Genomic DNA, 19,545 nt, shown 5'->3' with positions numbered 1-19,545 from the left:
AACTAGAGCAAACATTACAACTATTCTGAAAATTTTTTGGACAGTTTTTGGAGTTGGCATAATAAGACTGGTTCATGTACTCAATACCTTACCTTCTTCTATGCTGACATTCCCTCTGAAGAAATATTTCCCATGTCCTCTTGAGAGAGCCACACCTAAACTATATAAAATAAAGAAAAACAAGTCAATTTCAAAGTCACTGGCACACAACATGGCACACTACTTAAATTACATTTAGCGCACTGCTTTTCAAGTGTTTAACGTGGAACATTATATTTGTTTATTGTATTAATACTTGACAGACACGATAAACACCAAAAATGGTCTGTAAAACGCACCCAGCTTTAGTCAAGTGAATTTTTAAACATACTTCTTTAAATCTGATATGCATACACTTCTTTTAACTAAATGCAGCTTGTTTATCTTATACAAATATTAGCACAGTGGGATAGGCTACATCTTAACTTTGAAACACTCACCTGAATAAACTGAGAAACAAAGTATCTGTCTATCCAGTACATTTTTGCTACTGTCAATTGTCAAGAACTCAATAAGCCTTTAATGAATAAGCAATCACTCACTTGCTTGGTACATCTGCAAGTAGAAATTGGGTCCTGATACAGTTCAAACCTACACACCCCGTAGTCTGATCTTACAGAGCCCTGGTGAAGTTTAAAGAATTCACTGCAGTACAGCATAATTTTGACCCCACCTTTACACATCACAAATACCTAACCAAAACATGCACTTAGCACATGTTTCCTGTGTGGCCTAACAACATTAATAGGCAATGTTGCATTTGACATCATTAATGGAGAGCATTTACTGTAGAATTCATACATAACACTGTGTGCCTTAACCAAATTAAATTAGATACTCTCTGGAAACTTGATGAATACCCCGTCTTCACATAATTTGAATGTGTTTACTCTAGAAAAAATAATGGATATACTTAATATCAATTGTAGCTCTTAGCCATAATTACAAATGCTTATTAAAGATTTACCATTAGCAACATGCAATATGGATCTAATGTACTGGCAAGTCATATTCATTTTGTGTTTAAAAGTTAATGTGCATATCAAATGTGCAGCATTGATTTAATATTTTAAACTTGCCGTTACTGGCCCATTTTCCATTCTGCATACAAAATGTTTAACATTTCTGCTTACATGACTTTCTTTTACAGGTATTCACACACATTGCTAGTTTAAGAATAGATATAACACTGTATTAGCAATAGAGAGAGAGCCTGAGAAGAAGACCTTGACGTCAGAAAATGTTGAGCATGAGTGTTAACTGAAGAGTCTTATTCAGCAATGTTACAACATTGCTTAGTTGAGCAAGAAATTTCACATAACAAGCGTAATGAAAATGTTGGAAATAATACAATATTACGCCGGCATAACAAAAAATGTAGCCTGAGTCTCATTCTTGGCAGATACAAGAACTGAGAAAAAGTGAAAACTAATATGACTCGTACTTGATCAGACACTTCTGAATAACTTAAAGGCCGAGGTCTGAACCCAAATCTCTTCCATAGTGTGCAACTTAGCCAGTAGACTACTTATGCCTCTTTCACCCGAACATGGTTCATACTGACATGTGGGTAGTGTAAAACATTGGCACTCTCTGGAGAATTTCAGGTGTTAGAGCTTTCAATTGAACACCTTTGACAAATACAGAATTGTTGCACTATGCTTACATAAGTATACAGGTATTCTTTTCCAAGAGACTGTAAAGACCGCTTGCTTAAATGTTGAATCAACCTCACTAACCTCTCTAAATTGTTGCCGTATAGTAGGCTCTAAAAATACCTGAAGAGGATACTTTGATAAAATGTCATTAATGTAGGTGTTATACAGCACAGGATAGATAAATGTACTCATGCATACGTCCCAGTGAACAAGTACTTAATCCTAATTAATATTCTTAACCAAAAATTCACATTCCAAAGATACTGCATCAAGCTTGTCAATCAGGGTCATAGAACGGTTACAAGCTCTTCCTGGGGAGAATTGCATTATTATAATCCCTATTGATAGGCCTTTATGGAAAGCGTTGACAAAGAAGCTTTGATATAAAACAAAAACTGAAACTCACAATCCTTGTGAGGTATGACAATATGCTTAGCCCAGTTCAGTTTCTCCCTCCTCCTTTCAGTCATCTGTGAATTACTACATGCTAAGTCTCAATTAAATTGCTGGAAACGTGGAAATTGACAAATAACCTCTATGAATGCCAGAAGCTCAGCTGAGTTATTGGATGAGTTAGAACAGAAAACATTAAACACAGTATAGAAGCAGTACGATGAGGTCCACTGTCATATTCAGAATAAGCTGGAGTTAAGGGCAATACACTGCTCTGAGAGTGGAATGTTTATTTGCTATTAATAGTCACATATTACGAATATAAGAGAACATAGTGGCATGCCAATATTTCAAAACGAAACTCCTTTGCAGAAACAGAAAGAAAACTAATATTAAATATACTAATATATTCAGTACAGACATAGACTGTAATTTGGGCTGCACTGCACTGAAATAAAGATATATAAGTCCTGATATTAAAAGCACTGAAAAGTTTTGTATGTTTGCACTAGCACATTATAATCCCACTAGGATTTGATTTGATTAAGTTAAAGTGAATGAGTTGAAAATCAGCGTAAGGAATGCAATTTCTTTAAAACATATTAATTTATTGAAATAAAGGCATAAAGCTACCAACTGTAGAATTTGTTTTGTCCCTACAACAGAGAAGAAGGAGTGGGCAAAATGTGAATTCACCCACAAACTTCACAAAGAAGGCAATATTTTTTAGTTTGTCACAAAAAGTGTTTATGCCAAAGTAGTTTCCACCAATGCTTTCACTAAAAGTGAGTTTGTTGAGATTAGTTTTTCTGCAACAACTAGTTTTGCAGCATTTTGTTATTCACTTTAAAGACAGTTTAGAAGGGAGAACTATGTGCGTCCCTTCCAGAAAAGCATGGGATGTGTTTACTAAGGATAAACAAAGAATATGTGTTTCTAAAATCCAAGTGCAAAAATAGATTTTCTTTTATAGCATTCTTAGCATTTTATTCATTTTGCTATCTTTTCGTAATGAGTGCTATGCCTCAGTTTTTGCACTTTGATGTCTTCAATTCTGTACAGCACCATTTACCAACTTATATTGAACAATGATGGCTTATGTTTCTAATTGGAATAATAGATTGTATGTTCAGTCTTGCACCATACCTGAAAGGAGTACCCCTGATGTCGGTGTAATAGTAGTCATTGGTCATCATCAATACACGTTTCTTTGTTCAAATGTAAGTTAGGGAGAAAACGAAAGATATGGAGTCAATGTGATTTTTTTACATTAGAATAAAACACAAGTCAAACAAAACTTAGCGAAGAAAATAATTTTATCAATGTGCTTTTCTAAAGAACTTTTATCGGAATTGACACCCTGTAGCTTAGCATAAATATTGAGCATCCTGAATTATAGTAATTAATAAAATGATACAGTGTGGTACATAACATTTTGAATAGACACCTGACACGCTGAAAATAAAATACAAGGCAGAGAAAGCACATGCCTAGTTGAGGATTCAAATGAATTAAGGTGGAAAGATATGTTTTAGAACATTGATCGACTTGGACATTCATTTGACCAGATATTAGTTAACATGCAGTAAATCTACACAAGAATATACAATAGGATTGGACCATTTGAAAAACAGACATGTTAAAATGTCACTGAGATTGCACAGGGCCTGAAACTGAACATTCTATAGCCTGTAAGTTTGAGAATATTGATAACATCAACGTATTATGCTCATTGTAATGAAAGATTTGTTCTTTTGTTGAAAATGTGTAACTAACCATAGCCTAGGTTTTGGATTAAAGTTCGTATGCAGAGATTTTCTAAACAAATGTATGTTTCACTTTAAGCATGGATTTGAAATCTTCAAAACTGAAAACAATTCTCAATTAGAAAATAATGAGGATTAATCAACTAAGGTCCTTTAAGAAACCACATTACAAATGTGGGCCATTGTTTTTATGTTTTATTTAAGCGTAAAATTTGCCTATAACAAAAAAGAAATTGTTTAAATATTTGCCAAGAAAACTCCTAAAGCGTGTATCCCATTTATATTACATGTTGGTCCCACTATGTATGTGCAAGGGAAAGTAGCAAATAGTTGAGACCATCCTGGGAACATTTGTAGTATATTGTTTTAACAAGTAAAAGGTTAGAATGAAATTCAATAAGGGAATAGATTGTTTCATTCAAAGGTTAAAAATGCTTCTTTGTAACCTAAGCACATCTTAGAACCAAAGACATTCTTCAATGAAAAAAATAAAACAAAGGTAACTTCCCTGATAGGTAGATTCTATGTTTCTCATAGTCCACTTTACAAAACATTAAAAACAACTTAACTTTACCTGCCTTAAAATTGAAGCACACACAAATTAAGGAAATTGAAGTCTTTTAAAGATGTCAATCCATTTTGGCTCACTTCAAAGCTTAAAACCTGACCAGTCATGAAATAGAATGCCTGAATGTAAATTCAAGATGCAACTCACTTCTTTAAACATCTTACAAACTTGGGTTTGCCTTTCTTTTTGTTTATCTTAAGCGATATCTTGTTTGAGTTTTTGTTGGACTGAAGCTTGGTTAAAGGAATTTGGAGAGATGGTCCTTCGTTGCTTTCCACCAAATCAGTAAGATTATAATAGCACCCTGGTCGCAAAATTCTTTTTTGCAAATTTCGACCTTTAGTTTGCAATCAGCCTTTATTACATCCGGCCCCAAGTGTGGAGATATCAAGAACGTTTGTCAATGAGAGGTCTGAAAATGTTGACTTGAGGCTGTGAGGTGAACATCACTGCTATCATGTTACTGTTTAAAACCTTTGCCCTTCAGAAAAAGCTTACCATAGAGCTTGATGGGTATACCACCTGACATTTATATCACAGCTGAAGAGACCACAAAGGTAGAAGAAGCCCTCTGAATGTGCATTCTACAATGCAGAGTTTTTTCACTGTCTAATCATGGTGAGCTACAATTAAGCGAATTAGAAACTTATGGTGTATACAACCTGCAGCCAGCCTGCTAGCAGGCAGACGAACAGAGGAATTGGGCAAGAAGTGAACCTTTTTTAAGGTGGGTGGGGGTGGGTAACACAGACAACAGGAGTGGGGTGATCAACATTGACAATGAGATGAAGGGTGGAATAGAAAGGGCAGCAGGACAAATAATAAATCACTAAGAGGCGGGCAGCAGTGTCTGCATTATAGTGCTTTCTTTTTCAGATTGTGGTTGACAGATCAGTACCACGGACAATGAGAGGATGGAGGTGGGAAAGGAAGGAGCAACATGGACAACAGTGGGGATGGAGGAGGTAGAAGCAACACAGGCAATGAGGCAGGGGAACGGGAGGTGGAGAAGCAACAATGACAATGGGGGAGTCAGAGGGGAAGAGGCAAAATGATCCACGGGTGGTAGGGAAAGAAGCAATTAGAACACTGGGTGTGGGAGCGGAAAAGCAAAAGGGGGTGAAGGGAAAAGGCAACAGTGGAAGAATCAAAAATAAAAATAATACCTCAATCACAGCGCAATCAGTGGAAGGATAGCAATCAAGTTGAAACAATCAGTATTTGGTCCATGCTCCAGCCGAAAGAAGGACAATTGAAACAAGCACCCGCTGGACAATTACAATGCAGCAAATAAGAGGTACATTGAAGCCAATGAATGGTAAGCAATGGGCGGGCTGCTCTCCATAAATGTATACATTATTTCTCACAAAAGAAAGCACATGCATCACATGTGCTGTGACAGGTGAGACCTAAAAATTTCAGTTTGTCTACTGGTCAAACTTTACTCATGGCATGCCCACTTTTCACTGTACAGTTCAAGGACCCTTAGAGGCACCTAGAGAATGTTATCATCTTTCTACTTCCTTCCAACATTTAAAATGGTCACCTACTAACATTCATTCAGGCTGTGGCTCTATAGAATTAATTTAAAAATAGTTATGTCTGTTTTTTTTCCATTACCCAGTTTTAAACCACAACCTCTAGGGACATAGTTAATATATTGTCACTATAACATATTGTCACTATACTTATATATGCAAAAGTTTAGAAATTCATTTTATTTTACTAATGCTTGACTGCATTTATTGTTGCTACCTCCATCCTTTAATACAATGAGCACAGGCAAGTTTTGAGTCTGGCCATACTGAAATCAAGTTTATCAAAGGTATTTCAGTCAGGGATTTTGTGTTGTCTATGTTTACGCACAATTGTTAATAAGCCTGTAGACTCTTCCACTTTACCTTTGTCATGTTAATGTTATGTTATGTTAATAGGATTTATAGAGCGCAACGGTTACCCTAAGGTGTCCTGGCGCTGTACAATTGCCTGACCGGAGGAGGTGGAAAATCATTGAGTAAAAAGCCAGGTCTTCAAACCCTTCCTAAACAGGAGAAGACTAGGGGCATTCCTTAAGGAGAAAGGCAAGTTATTCCACGCCACGGATGCGCCGGTCGTAAAGCTCCTACCACCCCAGCTGGCCTTTTTAACAAGAGGCGTCAAGACTTTTTTCGTGCTAGAGGACCGAAGGGTCCTAGTAGGAACATACCATCTAAACTTGTCCTGCAGATACTGCCGCATTTTGAGCCATCTGCAGCCTGTTGACCAGATGCTGATGGGCATTCATAAGAATGCCATTACAGTAGTCCATTCTTGACATGATAAGCACCGTGACCACCGTCCTGAAGTTCCCTTCTGAAAAGTAAGGTTTAATTTTCCTTAGAATTCGTAGCCACATGAAACAGGCAGAAACCATGGTGCTTATATGATCGCTGAAGGTCAGTTTACAGTCTACGGTTACGCCCACATTTTTTGATTTCGGCGAGGGGAGGGGACAGCTGCCCAATTCTGCCAACCAGCAGTTAGGGGTCCAAATGTTGGGATTATTTCCAAAGACAATAATCTCAGTTTTGGACGAGTTAAGTTTTAAACAGTTTGAGGCCATCCATCCAGCTATCTCCTTCATACAATCGTGAAAACGCACTCTCGTTTCTTTTTCCTTGCCGACCTTGAAAGATAACACTATTTGAGTGTCATCCGTATAGGACGTTAGCTGAAAGCCATGTGATTTTATAAGACCGGCCAGCGGAATCATATAAATGTTAAAAAGGGTGGGACTTAGTGAGGATCCCTGAGGGACCCCACAGGGAAGGCAGAAGGAATCAGATTTATGGTCACCCAAATTGACAGTCTGGGATCTATCGGACAGAAAATAGCATAGCAGTTTCCAAGCCACCCCTTGTACTGCCACCTCCGACAAACGGTCCATCAAAATCACATGATGGACCGTGTCGAAGGCTGCCGAGAGATCCAACAAGATCATCGCAGCTTTACCACCACCATCCAGGGCCTCCCTAACTTCGTCTAAGGACTTAATTAGGGCCAGTTCCGTATTTATGTTCAGCTCTAAAACCGAATTGCGTTGAGTCGAGTATGTGGTTGGTATGTAGATAGGTGCTCAACTGGCTATTCATAGCCTTCTCAACGATTTTTGCTGGCATTGGAAGCCGCGAGATCGGCCTATAGCTGCCCGGGTCTGAAGGATCCATCGTTGGCTTTTTCAATAAGGGAAGAATGAAATCAGTTTTCCAAGCCTTTGGGAAATGCCCCGAGATCAAGATGTCGTTGATCAACGGATGTAAAGCCGCCCCTATCAATTCCGAGATGGTTTTCGCAATCAAAACCGGACAAGGATCAGTGGGGGAGCCCGAACTAATTGAGTTCAGAATTTTTAGAGTATCTGCGCTTTCTAAGGGGAGAAACAAATCAAAAGTCAGCCCGGTGTAGCAATCTGCCGTACTGCCGAGGGAATTCCGGTACCAGACTGACCTGTAGAGAAGGAGGAGTAAATACCTCCCACCTTCTGTTGAATCCAGGATGCCAGTTTATTTCACAGGCCTAGGATGCTAATAACCTTCGGCGCATTAGGTACCGCTAGCTTCTTCACTGTTTTAAATAGTTCTTTTGCGTTTGATTTTGCTTGGAGGATTTCATGGGCACAGAACTCCTTTTTTGATTCCAACAATAAGTCTTTATAACTTTTAAGGCTCTGTTTATAAATTTTTTTGTCTGAGTTTTTGTATTCCTTCCTCCAAACCCGTTGGAGTTTCTTACATGCCTGCTTCTGAGTCTTGAGTTTATCCGAATACCAGGGGGCAGAGGGCTTGGTATGCCTGGGGGCCCACTTTTTCACGGGGACTAATTTTTGCAGGCTTTATCAAGCCAGTCAGAGTAACCCTGCACTGCCTTATCAATGTCCGACGGGAATGGAAGAAAGTAACTCTTAAGTTCCTCTTCAAACCGGGCCACGTTTAAATCCCTCCAGGATCTGATTTCCAACATCTTGGGAGACCCCGGACTAGGTATCGATGCTTTAGAGTCAGACAACTCGAAGATAACCGCCCTGTGATCTGACCAAGCCAGAGGAACAACCTCATTTACGGTGAGATCGGGATTGTTCGTGTAAATCCCGTCCAAAGTATGCCCCTTGAGGTGCGTGGGACCTTCCACCTGTTGTTTCAAGTCCCCGGTCTACAGGATTTAATGGAGGTTTAGCGTATCTGAATCCCCTAAATCCTCCAGAAAGAAGTTAAAAACCCCCAGAACTGTGAATGAGTCTGCACACATTCCTTCTTCTAGTAGGGTGCCTATTGTATCCAGGAACCCAGCTCTAGGACCTGGCGGACGATAGAGCAATAGCCCCTTAAAACTTTTCGAATGCTTCATGTTAAAATTAAACAACAATGCCTCACAAAAAGTGTTGGGGGCTGGCTGAAAAATGGGGTTCAAATCGCCCTGGTAAATAATTGCAAGGCCCCCACGCCTCTTCGTGGGTCTGTTCAAAGTGTAACAGACATAGCCTGGAGGGGTGGCCTTTACCAGATCCGGACCAGAGGTCGAGTCGGCCCATGATTCTGTAATAAATGCCACTTTAATGTCAAATTCCTCTAAGAATACCGCACATTCTGTGGCGTGTTTAACCAGAGACCTGGCATTTATAAGAACACATTTAACTATACCACGTTTAGCCCTACGAGTTCTTTCCCCCCGTTTAAAAACATGCCCTTTAACCATCTGCTCAAGAATAATGGGCAGTTGGACGCTGCAGTTCAAGCATTCTCCGCCTTGGCCTCCTCCGCCTGAGCCACACACATACCCTGCACAGCCTGAGAGACCTCCTTCTTTATTAAGCATGAGGAGTTCGTTTTTAGAGTAGTGCAGGCAAACTGAGATCAAATGAGCTGGGGAACCGGCCCCGGACAGAGCGCAGACGGGAGCAGACGGGCTTGCCTTAGGCGCGCCCGCTGCGCGCGTCCACTGCGTGTCCGCACCAGCGTGTGTGATATATAGCCTTCCCTTGAGCAACTAGAGCGCTAACCCAAGTGCCTCAAAGATGGCCGTCCCGCTCCCCGTGTCAGTGCAAATGAGCAAAGTAGCAGCAAACCTCACTGAGCCCCCCCCAAATCAGCCCGTTAGCAGCAGGAACAAGTTTAAAAGTTGTTAAAACAAATGAGAAGGTCATATATTTGCACTCTTTTTTTGCAATATCTATAGGTCTACCCCAGGTCCTCACTCCTGATTACATTTAAGCAAGATATACATGTCGAACATGCGAGGCTCTGCTGACAGGTATAGAAATGATAATGCTGTCAGATTGTGAGCCCTCATGGAGACAAGGAAGTAATCACTAATATTGCCCAGTGTGGGCTCCATTCCTATCAGTGATCTCACTCTTAAATGGTGGTCGAGAGATAAATTGAGCTGTCATACAAAATTTTGAAGCAGTTTTGTTCATTTAATGTAGGAAAGTAGGATCTGCTTCTATGATTACCCCCACGTTTTGACTGATGCTAAGCTGTATTTTGACTTGTCTGACTGGGATCCTGCTAATCAGGACCCAAGTCTATCTGCTTTCTCCCTAAATTGCTGTGTTCAGTCCTTAGGTACATTCCAGATTGGATGCTGGGGTACCCTTATAAGTCCCTAGTAAATGGTACTAAGGTACCTAGGGCATAGGTACCCCAGAAGTCTCCCATGGGCTGAAGCCTGTATTATGCCACCCATGAGAGACCATTCAAAATTGCCATTGCAGCCTGTGTATGCTGGTGCTAGCACCACTTACTAAAGATAAAGGTTTCTTATATCTAGGGTCACTGCACTTAAAACCTATAAGTCACCCCATAGCTGGCCTTTGCAGTCCTGAAAGCAGGGTGCTTGGTTCTAAGTGAGAGGGTGCCCCTGCATGAGCAGTACACCCCGGCAGCCTACCGAGTCCATTCTCCCGGGTTGTCAGTGAAGCAGCCATATACTATATAGAGGGGCACCGTGTAATTACGCATGGCCATCTCAAAAACAGCTGCAACGAATCCTATCATGTTTGGTATCAAACATGTTGGAATCATACCCCCACACCGTAATTGGTGTGGGAGGAATGATTCCAAGCACAGGAAGAACTCTCTGTTAGGCTCTCAGTGTTCCCGGTACCGGCCTTCTTGACCCGGACAGCACAAAATGGTTGCTGCCGCCCACAGACACGATTCTGCTGTCCTGCTGTTGAGCCAAGCTTGAGCAGGGGAAGGCAGACCAATAGGCATCCTGTCACAGGAAGGGTTGTGACCACCTCCCAGACAGGATTTTGTGTATTGGGATGGGGTGGGTGCACTTGCCAGCACCACTCAGTCTGCACAAGGGGCACATTTGGTGTTCAAACAAGTCCTGGGAGCCATTGGCTCCAGCTCTGGCGTGAAACTGGATAAAGGACATAGGAGTAACCTCCCCCCTGTCCAGACTCTTCCCTGGGAGGGTCCCCTGAATCTTCCCAAACCTTTCCCTACGGAACTTAAGGGTACCTGGGTGTAGGTCTCTAGATTTTTCGTGGGATAAGATTCAGATCAGACACCACTGCATCGTCAATGCCTGTGCATCATACAGGAACTTTCAAAGGCCTGTGAAGCATTAAAGACACTTAAAGAAATCTCCCTTGGTGTGAAGGAGTCACTCCCCTGCATTTGCAGGCACCGCAACTAAGTCGACCGGTCTGCAGATCATGAGCTCCTCCAGACTCCTGAGGCCCACCCTGTGCACTCACCAAGTTTGAGGCCAGTATCTCTTGTGGGGGTTGCGATAACCAAACCCCTGTGCACTGCATCCAACTTGCACTTGGAAAGGCTTGTTGGCTTCTTTCCAAGAATATCTTCGGGCACCAAGCAGCCCCAAGCTCGAGCACCTCCAGCCACCAGAATCTTCAGCCACCCTACATTGTGTGCATAGTGGCCTGCATCTTTTGGTGAGCTACTTGAGGTCCTCTCGCAACTCCAGTGCCTCCGGCCTGTGGTTCCACTTGAGGGTCATCTTTGTTTCTTTTGGGCTCCCCTAATTGCTTGGGGCCTGCGCTGACTCCCCAGCCTTTGGTGAGTCCCCTGGACCTTGCTCTTCCCGATGTTGCTCCTTCTTTGATTCCTGCATTGCTTGCCTTTGCTCAGCCTTGTTGGTGCTCCCACCGGACACCAACCCCTCAGCACTCGACATCCTTTGTGGGACAGCTCGTGCACGGCTCCAGGAACTGCTCAGCGTCGTCTGGTTCTCACTGCTGCAGAGTCAAGGTCATCGTCATCCATCCTGCAACATCCGACATCGGAGGGCATCCATCTTCCAAGTCTCCTGGTCACTCCTGAGTGACATAGACACAGTCCCCTCTGCTTGCAGGTACCTCTCATCAAGAATCCATCCTCGGATTCCACCGGACACTTTCTCCTCTTCCAGCAGCAGCATTTTCCTGAAGTCCTCCATTGGGTTCGATGGCAGTTTCGGACACAACTTCACACGTATGCACCTGGCTTCTCTGTTGTAGGTAACGTGAGTACTAGGGTATCCACAGGTGGGGTGGCTCTCCAACCTTCTGTCTTTCATGTGGTTTCTTCATGGTTCACTGGGAAGGGTAGAGTTGTTTGGAGCACGTGTCGTGTTCCCACACTGCACACACTGGGTGGTTACTTGGAGTCCCAGCACTTCGACGTCCTCTCAATATTGTCTTGACCCGAGTCTTGGTTCTTATATCACGTTATTAGTATATGGTTTGGTCCCCCGGGTCCACTGTGTATTTTGTGCTATTTACTGTTTCTTTGCTGAAGTACTGTGTGTATTGTGCATATCTCCGGGTAGGAGATATTTCTATGTGTTAGAGAGTATTATATAATAAATACATATTTTTTAAAATACTTTGTGTGATTCTTTTTCACTTAATCTATACCATAAGATTGCATTCTAGTAAAACAAGCTGCTTTACACTCCTTCTGAACTAAACCTGAAGGCTGGTCTCCACAGCTACCACTTAGAGAGCTCTCTAAGGTTGCCTAAGACCTCTTTAATCACCATAAGGGTTGTCTGGGCTGGTGCAAGGTGCCCACTTACATTAGTGGACATCATATACCAGGCCAGCTTCTCACATTTACCATGTCTGTTACACAGTAAGAAACTATGTATAAATAATGATTTACATTCTTTAGGTTTGCTGTAAAATTCTGTAGTAGTGGATGATTATGACCATACAAAACATGTATTCATGAGCTTGGCTATGTCAGGCAGAATATGAGACATGACACCAAACATAGCCCATATAGCATTTTCAACCAAGTCACTTCAATTGGTCTGAAAACTGACATGGATTACTATAGCTAGAAATAATTTTAGGGATGCATGTAAGGAATTACAATTTACATTTTCAGCAGCATCACTGATGAACGCACAAAAAATATCCCTTTTATAGCCTCTTTATAATATTATGTTATGCTAAGTTATGTTATGCTACGTAATGTTGTGTTCTGTTATGTTATGCTACGTCTATTTGTAGATCGTGCTAATCACCCATGAGGGAATCCAGGCACTTTGGAGGTGGGTAGGCAGCTGTGTTCCAGGTCAGATTATTTGAAAAGCCAGGTCTTCGGCTTCTTGTGATCTCATATCAAATTGCTTATGACACGATTGATGAAGTCACAAGTCACATTACACGTTTAGGGCACCTCTGGAAAATCCAGGGAGCCTCATAACCAACATGATCACAATAGAGCATTCAATGTAAAAGAAAAACTCCTATTGTAAGTCCAAATCATGTCAGCTTATGCCACAGTGTCCATTCTTCACAACATACTGTTCCCCCCCAAACACAGCTTGGCCAAATAAAGATTCTGAACATTATTGTCATCACTGAAACAGCTACAAAGTTTATATTCTATCAATTATTTTATGTGGACACTTTTATAATGTCCAGTTCATTGCAACTAATACTGACACCGGATATGACCAGAACATATATAAATGTATAAATGGAAGAAATATATCTACATATAAAGAACTTAAAATAGATGATCACAGAACACAAAGTATATTCCATCACATTGAAAACATTTTAAAAATAATAAAACTAAGGTTTTTTTTTCATGTTTCAGAAAATACTTACTCCTTTGTCCACAGTCTTTTTGACTTCCATGGAAAACTTTCCGGTTTTGCGATTTACCATTGCATTCCGCAGCTGAACAAAGAGAATACATATATTTCTTTAAAATGTATTTATGCCCATTTTCTCATACTCATTTTTGCCAAAACACTGCTAAACTGTTCACTGGGTCTCTTTTCTCCAGATTAGCCACCCAAATTCAAGTGGGCCGAATCAGGGCGAAGGCCATCTGTTTTCCCAAATAATATATTTTGGAATGATATCCATGTGGATCTTCCAACACAGGAAACTTGTCGACATTTTTAGAAGTGACTAGTATCTGAATTATTTTATAGAATTTTCATTTAACATTCAATCCTTTGAGCCATTCCTATAATTGGGCCTTAAACAGCAAGTGAAAGCATCCTTATGGCAGAAGCATTGGAAAATGGCACACATCTACATCTCACAAAATATGTAGATGAGTATCACTGTGATTAATGCCAGAAATTCAGATATTTCAGCTGTATTTTAAACATTTTACTTATGGTATTTCATTAATGCGCCTCAAGCTCCAGAAAAAACATCTGAAAATACTTTTACCATTTTACTAGCATGTCACGCATTTTGAGGGCAAAGCCTAATGTTGCCTTTGTGCCACTTTTTGAAAATTGTTCTCTATTAATTGTGTTGTATATGAAGGTGCATCATAAACATTTCAATACATTCATAATCTGTGATGCAACCATACTCATCCACTGAAAAGACATCACTTGCCACTAGTTACCAGCATGGACTTAGAACAAGAATGTTACCAACAAACTCCAACCCCTCTCCACCCATCATACAGCCGGTCATGCATGCTTCGCAAAATAGGCGAAGCTACAGACATTTAAATTTCCAGCTAAGTATGTCGCCACATGTACATTGCATGAGTACATAGATATTTCCAACAGCAAGTCAATTAACTTACATTGCTGGTTGGCTGGTTTAGGTGTGGGAATATGACTCAGTAAACAGTGTAGTGGCATAAGGTGGGCTTGGGGGGGGGCAGCCGACTGCAGGGAGGTCCCCCCCGGGCGGTTTGGGAGGGGCTTGCGGGGGGGGGGGGAGATTGCCTCGCGCCGGCCATTTTGCGTTTGGGCTCCTTATTTTATAGCCCAAAAGGAGCCCAAGTATATAGGCTTTGGGCTCCCGCTCCCAGCCACCATTTAAGGATTTCGGTGACCTGGTGGCTGGGAACTTAGCGTGGGAGATTTTTGTGAGAGTTAGTTTCATATTGCAGTTTTTCTGTAGTACAATTAGCTGTGGAAGATTATGGCGGCAGAAGATTACCGCATCCTAGAGTCCCTCCGGCTCCTGAGTGAGGCGGGCCGGATGGACCTTGTGATAGGTGAGGTCGCGGGGCCGTCGCGACCTACCCGGCAGGCGTCGGCGGGCGTGGCGGCGGCCGTCTGTACTTCGCCGAAACGTCCGTGACCTACGATGGCGAGTAAGCGGGGCCGCCCGTGTTTTAAAAAGGCGGCCCGGCTCGTTTGTTACAGCCTGGTTTGGAGGAGCGTCGGGGGAGGCGGGAGGTGCGGGCGGTGAGGGTGGGGAGGTGTGGCGCGCTGGAGCAGAGGGGTTTTGGCCGGTGTTGGGGGAACATTCTCATTCCTCCCCCGCTGCGAGAATACAAGAGGCGTTCTGCCTCGTTGCCTATGGCGCCAGCAGGCGGGAAATGTGAGGCGAAAGCAGGCGGGGAGCGTCAGAGTCAGGCGTATGGGAAGACTAGCCTCAGGGGGCATGTCGCGCGAGAGCGGTGAGGAATTCTCATGCTCGAAGTTCGCGCTTCACTCAGTAGAGCGCAGGGAATTTGAGAGGCTCCCGGGCAGCAGGCAGCTTCATAATGGGGAAGCTTTCATCAGAGTCTTTTGACACGATGCAGGCAAGATGGGCTGAGTCAGTGGCAGAGATGGTAGGGGATCATGGAGACCCAGGGCTAGATAGCCCATTATTGTTTTCTTCCCCCCGTTCAGTGAGGGATGAGCCGGGGTCTGTTGGGGGAGCTCTTTTGGAGAGGGCGGTTTGGGAGGGGCTTGCGGGGGGGGGATTGCCTCGCGCCAGCCATTTTGCGTTTGGGCTCCTTATTTTATAGCCCAAAAGAAGCCCAAGTATATAGGCTTTGGGCTCCCGCTCCCAGCCACCATTTAAGGATTTCGGTGACCTGGTGGCTGGGAGCTTAGCGTGGGAGATTTTTGTGAGAGTTAGTTTCATATTGCAGTTTTTCTGTAGTACAATTAGCGGTGGAAGATTATGGCGGCAGAAGATTACCGCGTCCTAGAGTCCCTCCGGCTCCTGAGTGAGGCGGGCCGGATGGACCTTGTGATAGGTGAGGTCGCGGGGCCGTCGCGACCTACCCGGCAGGCTTCGGCGGGCGTGGCGGCGGCCGCCTGTACTTCGCCGAAACGTCCGTGACCTACGATGGCGAGTAAGCGGGGCCGCCCGTGTTTTAAAAAGGCGGCCCGGCTCGTTTGTTACAGCCTGGTTCGGTGGGAGCGTCGGGGGAGGCGGGAGGTGCGGGCGGTGAGGGTGGGGAGGTGTGGCGCGCTGGAGCAGAGGGGTTTTGGCCGGTGTTGGGGGAACGTTCTCATTCCTCCCCCGCTGCGAGAATCCAAGAGGGGTTCTGCCTCGCTGCCTATGGCACCAGCAGGCGGGAAATGTGAGGCGAAAGCAGGCGGGGAGCGTCAGAGTCAGGCGTATGGGAAGTCTAGCCTCAGGGGGCATGTCGCGCGAGAGCGGTGAGGAATTCTCACGCTCGAAGTTCGCGCTTCACTCAGTGGAGCGCAGGGAATTTGAGAGGCTCCCGGGCAGCAGGCAGCTTCATAATGGGGAAGCTTTCATCAGAGTCTTTTGACACGATGCAGACAAAATGGGCTGAGTCAGTGGCAGAGATGGTAGGGGATCATGGAGACCCAGGGCTAGATAGCCCATTATTGTTTTCTTCCCCCCGTTCAGTGAGGGATGAGCCGGGGTCTGTTGGGGGAGCTCTTTTGGAGAGGGCGAGTGGGCTCAGGTGGGGGGTGGAGCTCTCAGCAGGATGTGGTTTCTTATGGAGAGTTTAGGGGCGTTGGGACACCGCTTGGGGGGTTTTCTTTCTCCTGTCAAGGGTAGGGAAGGTTCTATGTTTGCAGGGGCGGGAGGGGCTGGTTTTGGAGAGGAAGGTGGGGCTGTTAGTGATTTGGAGCCTGCTGGGGAGGGCCCGGCTTGGGAGGGTTTGGATATTTTCCCTTCATGGGCGGAGGGGGTTCGGGGTCTTGGGGAAGGGGAAGCATTGGAGGATTCTCAGGTCCGGAGGCGCGAAGGGGGTATGTGTCAGATGTCCTTGGCAGGGGTTGGATCTAGAGGACGGGAGAGTGCAGGGTCAGGAGGTTCATTGGTTCGCGGGGAAGGTTAGGTTTTGGGTTCTGCGTCTGCGGTGGTTCAGGCAATGCTGGAATGGAGTGGGGATGAGGAAGGGCTGGTTTCTCCTCCTCGGGTCGGTATTCCGGTTTTTCTAAGGGTAGGCGGACTATGGAGCCTTTTTTGAGTTGTCAAGAGGCAAGTGTAGCGGATAGTTTACAGGGACCCAGCACACCAGTCCAAAATTTTTCTTCACAGGTCAGGAAGAGTAGCAGCGCAGCGGACTCGGTAGGGCGAGGTGCGGGCCGGTTACGCTGAGAAGGGAGGGTGAGGCCTTGCGCGGCACATTCCGTACCAGCTGGGGATCCCGTCGCAGCCGACACACGAAGGTCCGGCGCGACTTCCTTGGCCCCAACGTCAGGCAGGTCACGGTGGTCAGCTTTCACACATGAAATGGATTTTCATGAGAGTCAACGAATGGGGGAGCACCGGCGTGTACAGTCGGCTCTCCCGCAAGGTGGTCACTCGGGGGCCGTTGGGGCCAGTTGGGGTCACGCAGGGTCCGGTAAGGCCCGTGCTGTGGAATTTGCTAAAGATGTTTTGTAAGTGGAGGAGCCAATTTGGCTTGACTATGATGAGGACAGCCCTGAGGAAGGGGAATTGCGGGATTATGAGGAGGGGGGGCCCTCTCATGTGTCTCGTAGTTTTTTGCAGGTTTCAGGAGCGGTACCCCATAAACAGCCAGTGGTGGTCAGAGCCAAAAGAGAGCGCGGCCCATTGGTGAAGGCGCATAGTACGGGGGATTCATATGAGAGGTCGGCGCGGCGGCCGGAGTCCGTCCGAGTATCCTCCTTAGAGCCAGGTGAGTCTGTGGGAACGGGGGGGAGGGGAGTTGGGGGTGACGGAGGGGAGATTGTACAAAGGAAAGTATGTTAAAGACACAGGGGTAAGCACAGGAGATGGGGGAGTACTGCTGGGCACCAAGGTTGAGAGTGGGACTAACACGGACACAGCGGGTGGGAAAGAGCCTTTGGTAAGTAAGGAATTGAAAATTAAGAAACTCCCTTACATGGGAGTGACATTTAATGCTGGCAACGAAGGAGGGCATAAGGAAAGGGGAATACGTGGAGATTTTGAAGCTACTTCATAGGGAAGTGCGGTCTAAAGAAGAGGAATATGAATTAGCCAAGCGCCCTAAGGTGCCGTTGACAATTGAGAATTGGACGGTGGCATTTTTGATTTACGCCAGCGTTTACTGCGAGAAATTTCCTGAGCGCTGCGTGGCTATATTTAAGTATATGGATGTCATACAGAAAGCCCAAATTACGGGTAGTGGTTATGCATGGGCACAGTATGACGAAGAGTTTCGGGCACGCATGGCGTGGGACTCTGAAGCAAAATGGGGGGAGCTAGACAACGACTTGTGGCAGCATACAATGGGGGCTGCGCCTGGGGGCAAGACAATTTTCACAGCCAGCGGCTTGCCTTTAGTTTACCGGCCCTTTCAGGGGAAGCCCACCCGCGGCGGGGTGGGAGGCGCAGCCGCGACACAAACTGGAATCGGAGCATGCTGGGATTTCAACAAAGGCTTATGCACACGGGAATATTGCAAGTACCGCCATGAGTGCTCTAAGTGCGGAAAGAAACATCCCCTTGTTAAACGTTGGGGCATCAGACCACCAGGCCGACAGCAGGGACAGCAGTCGGGCGCAGGTACATCTGGCACACTGCAGCAACACCAGGGTGGAAGGGGAGTAGGGGAGCACAAGGTACTGGGCCGAAGGGCTCCTACGCCAATTAGATTGTCACAGTTAGGGGAGGCATTGCGGGGGTATGAGGATGTGGGGGCAAAACAGACACTTTTGGAGGGGTTTCGGTGGGGATTCCATTTGGGTTACCAGGGGCCGAGGCTCAGAATATGGGCAGATAATTTGAAATCTGCGGCAGAACATAGCACTGTGGTGCGGGAGAAACTGATTAAGGAAGTGCGCGAAGAGAGGATGGCAGGCCCTTTTGATGATTGGCCAGTTCAGAATTTAATCATATCCCCTATTGGGGTAGTGCCTAAAAAAGAAGAAGGGCAGTTCAGACTGATTCAGCACTTGTCATGGCCAGAGGGGTTGTCAGTAAATGATTTTATTGACGAAGCAGCAGCTTCAGTGTCATATTCCTCAGTTGACGTGGCTATGTCCCTAGTGGTGACCGCGGGCGCAACTGCAGAAATGGCAAAGTGTGACATCAGGTCGGCCTTTAGGTTGCTTCCAGTCCATCCTGATGATTGGCCTCTTTTGGGGATCCAGTTTGAGGGCAAATGGTATGTGAACAAGGCATTACCGATGGGTTTGCGCTGTGTCATGTGCACTATTTGAATGTTTCAGCACCTTCCTCCAGTGGTATTTTACGCAGCGCACAGGTCACACTTTGGTCATGCATTATTTGGATGATTTCTTTTTTGTTGGTTCCCCGGGCTCCGCGGACTGCCAGATTGCTCTGGACACTTTCCACGAGCTCATGGAGGAGCTGGGGGTGGCGTTGGCACCTGAAAAGACAATGGGGCCTGCTACAGCTTTATCCTTTTTGGGTATTGAGATTGATTCTGTTGCGATGCAGGCTCGCTTGCCTGATGACAAAAAATTCAGAATGCTGGATTTG

The 19,545-nt window shown here is 44.9% G+C and overlaps 1 protein-coding gene across 3 annotated transcripts in view; it reads right to left on the bottom strand.

The window, feature by feature from the left end:
- CACNA2D3 (calcium voltage-gated channel auxiliary subunit alpha2delta 3) overlaps positions 1 to 19,545 on the bottom strand; it is a 2,334,275-nt gene that overhangs the window by 676,634 nt on the left and 1,638,096 nt on the right. For all 3 annotated transcript variants that reach the window (XM_085624637.1, XM_085624639.1, XM_085624638.1), the window contains 3 exons: positions 13,537 to 13,608; positions 3,237 to 3,298; positions 93 to 160 (listed from right to left, as the gene is read on the bottom strand). In XM_085624637.1, coding sequence (XP_085480763.1) covers positions 93 to 160; positions 3,237 to 3,298; positions 13,537 to 13,608 — 202 coding nt within the window. The remainder of the gene's footprint in view (positions 1 to 92; positions 161 to 3,236; positions 3,299 to 13,536; positions 13,609 to 19,545) is intronic.

The sequence above is a fragment of the Triturus cristatus genome, chromosome 9, assembly GCF_964204655.1.
Source record: "Triturus cristatus chromosome 9, aTriCri1.1, whole genome shotgun sequence".
NCBI lineage: Eukaryota > Metazoa > Chordata > Amphibia > Caudata > Salamandridae > Triturus > Triturus cristatus.
This window is presented reverse-complemented; position numbering and strand designations above follow the sequence as displayed.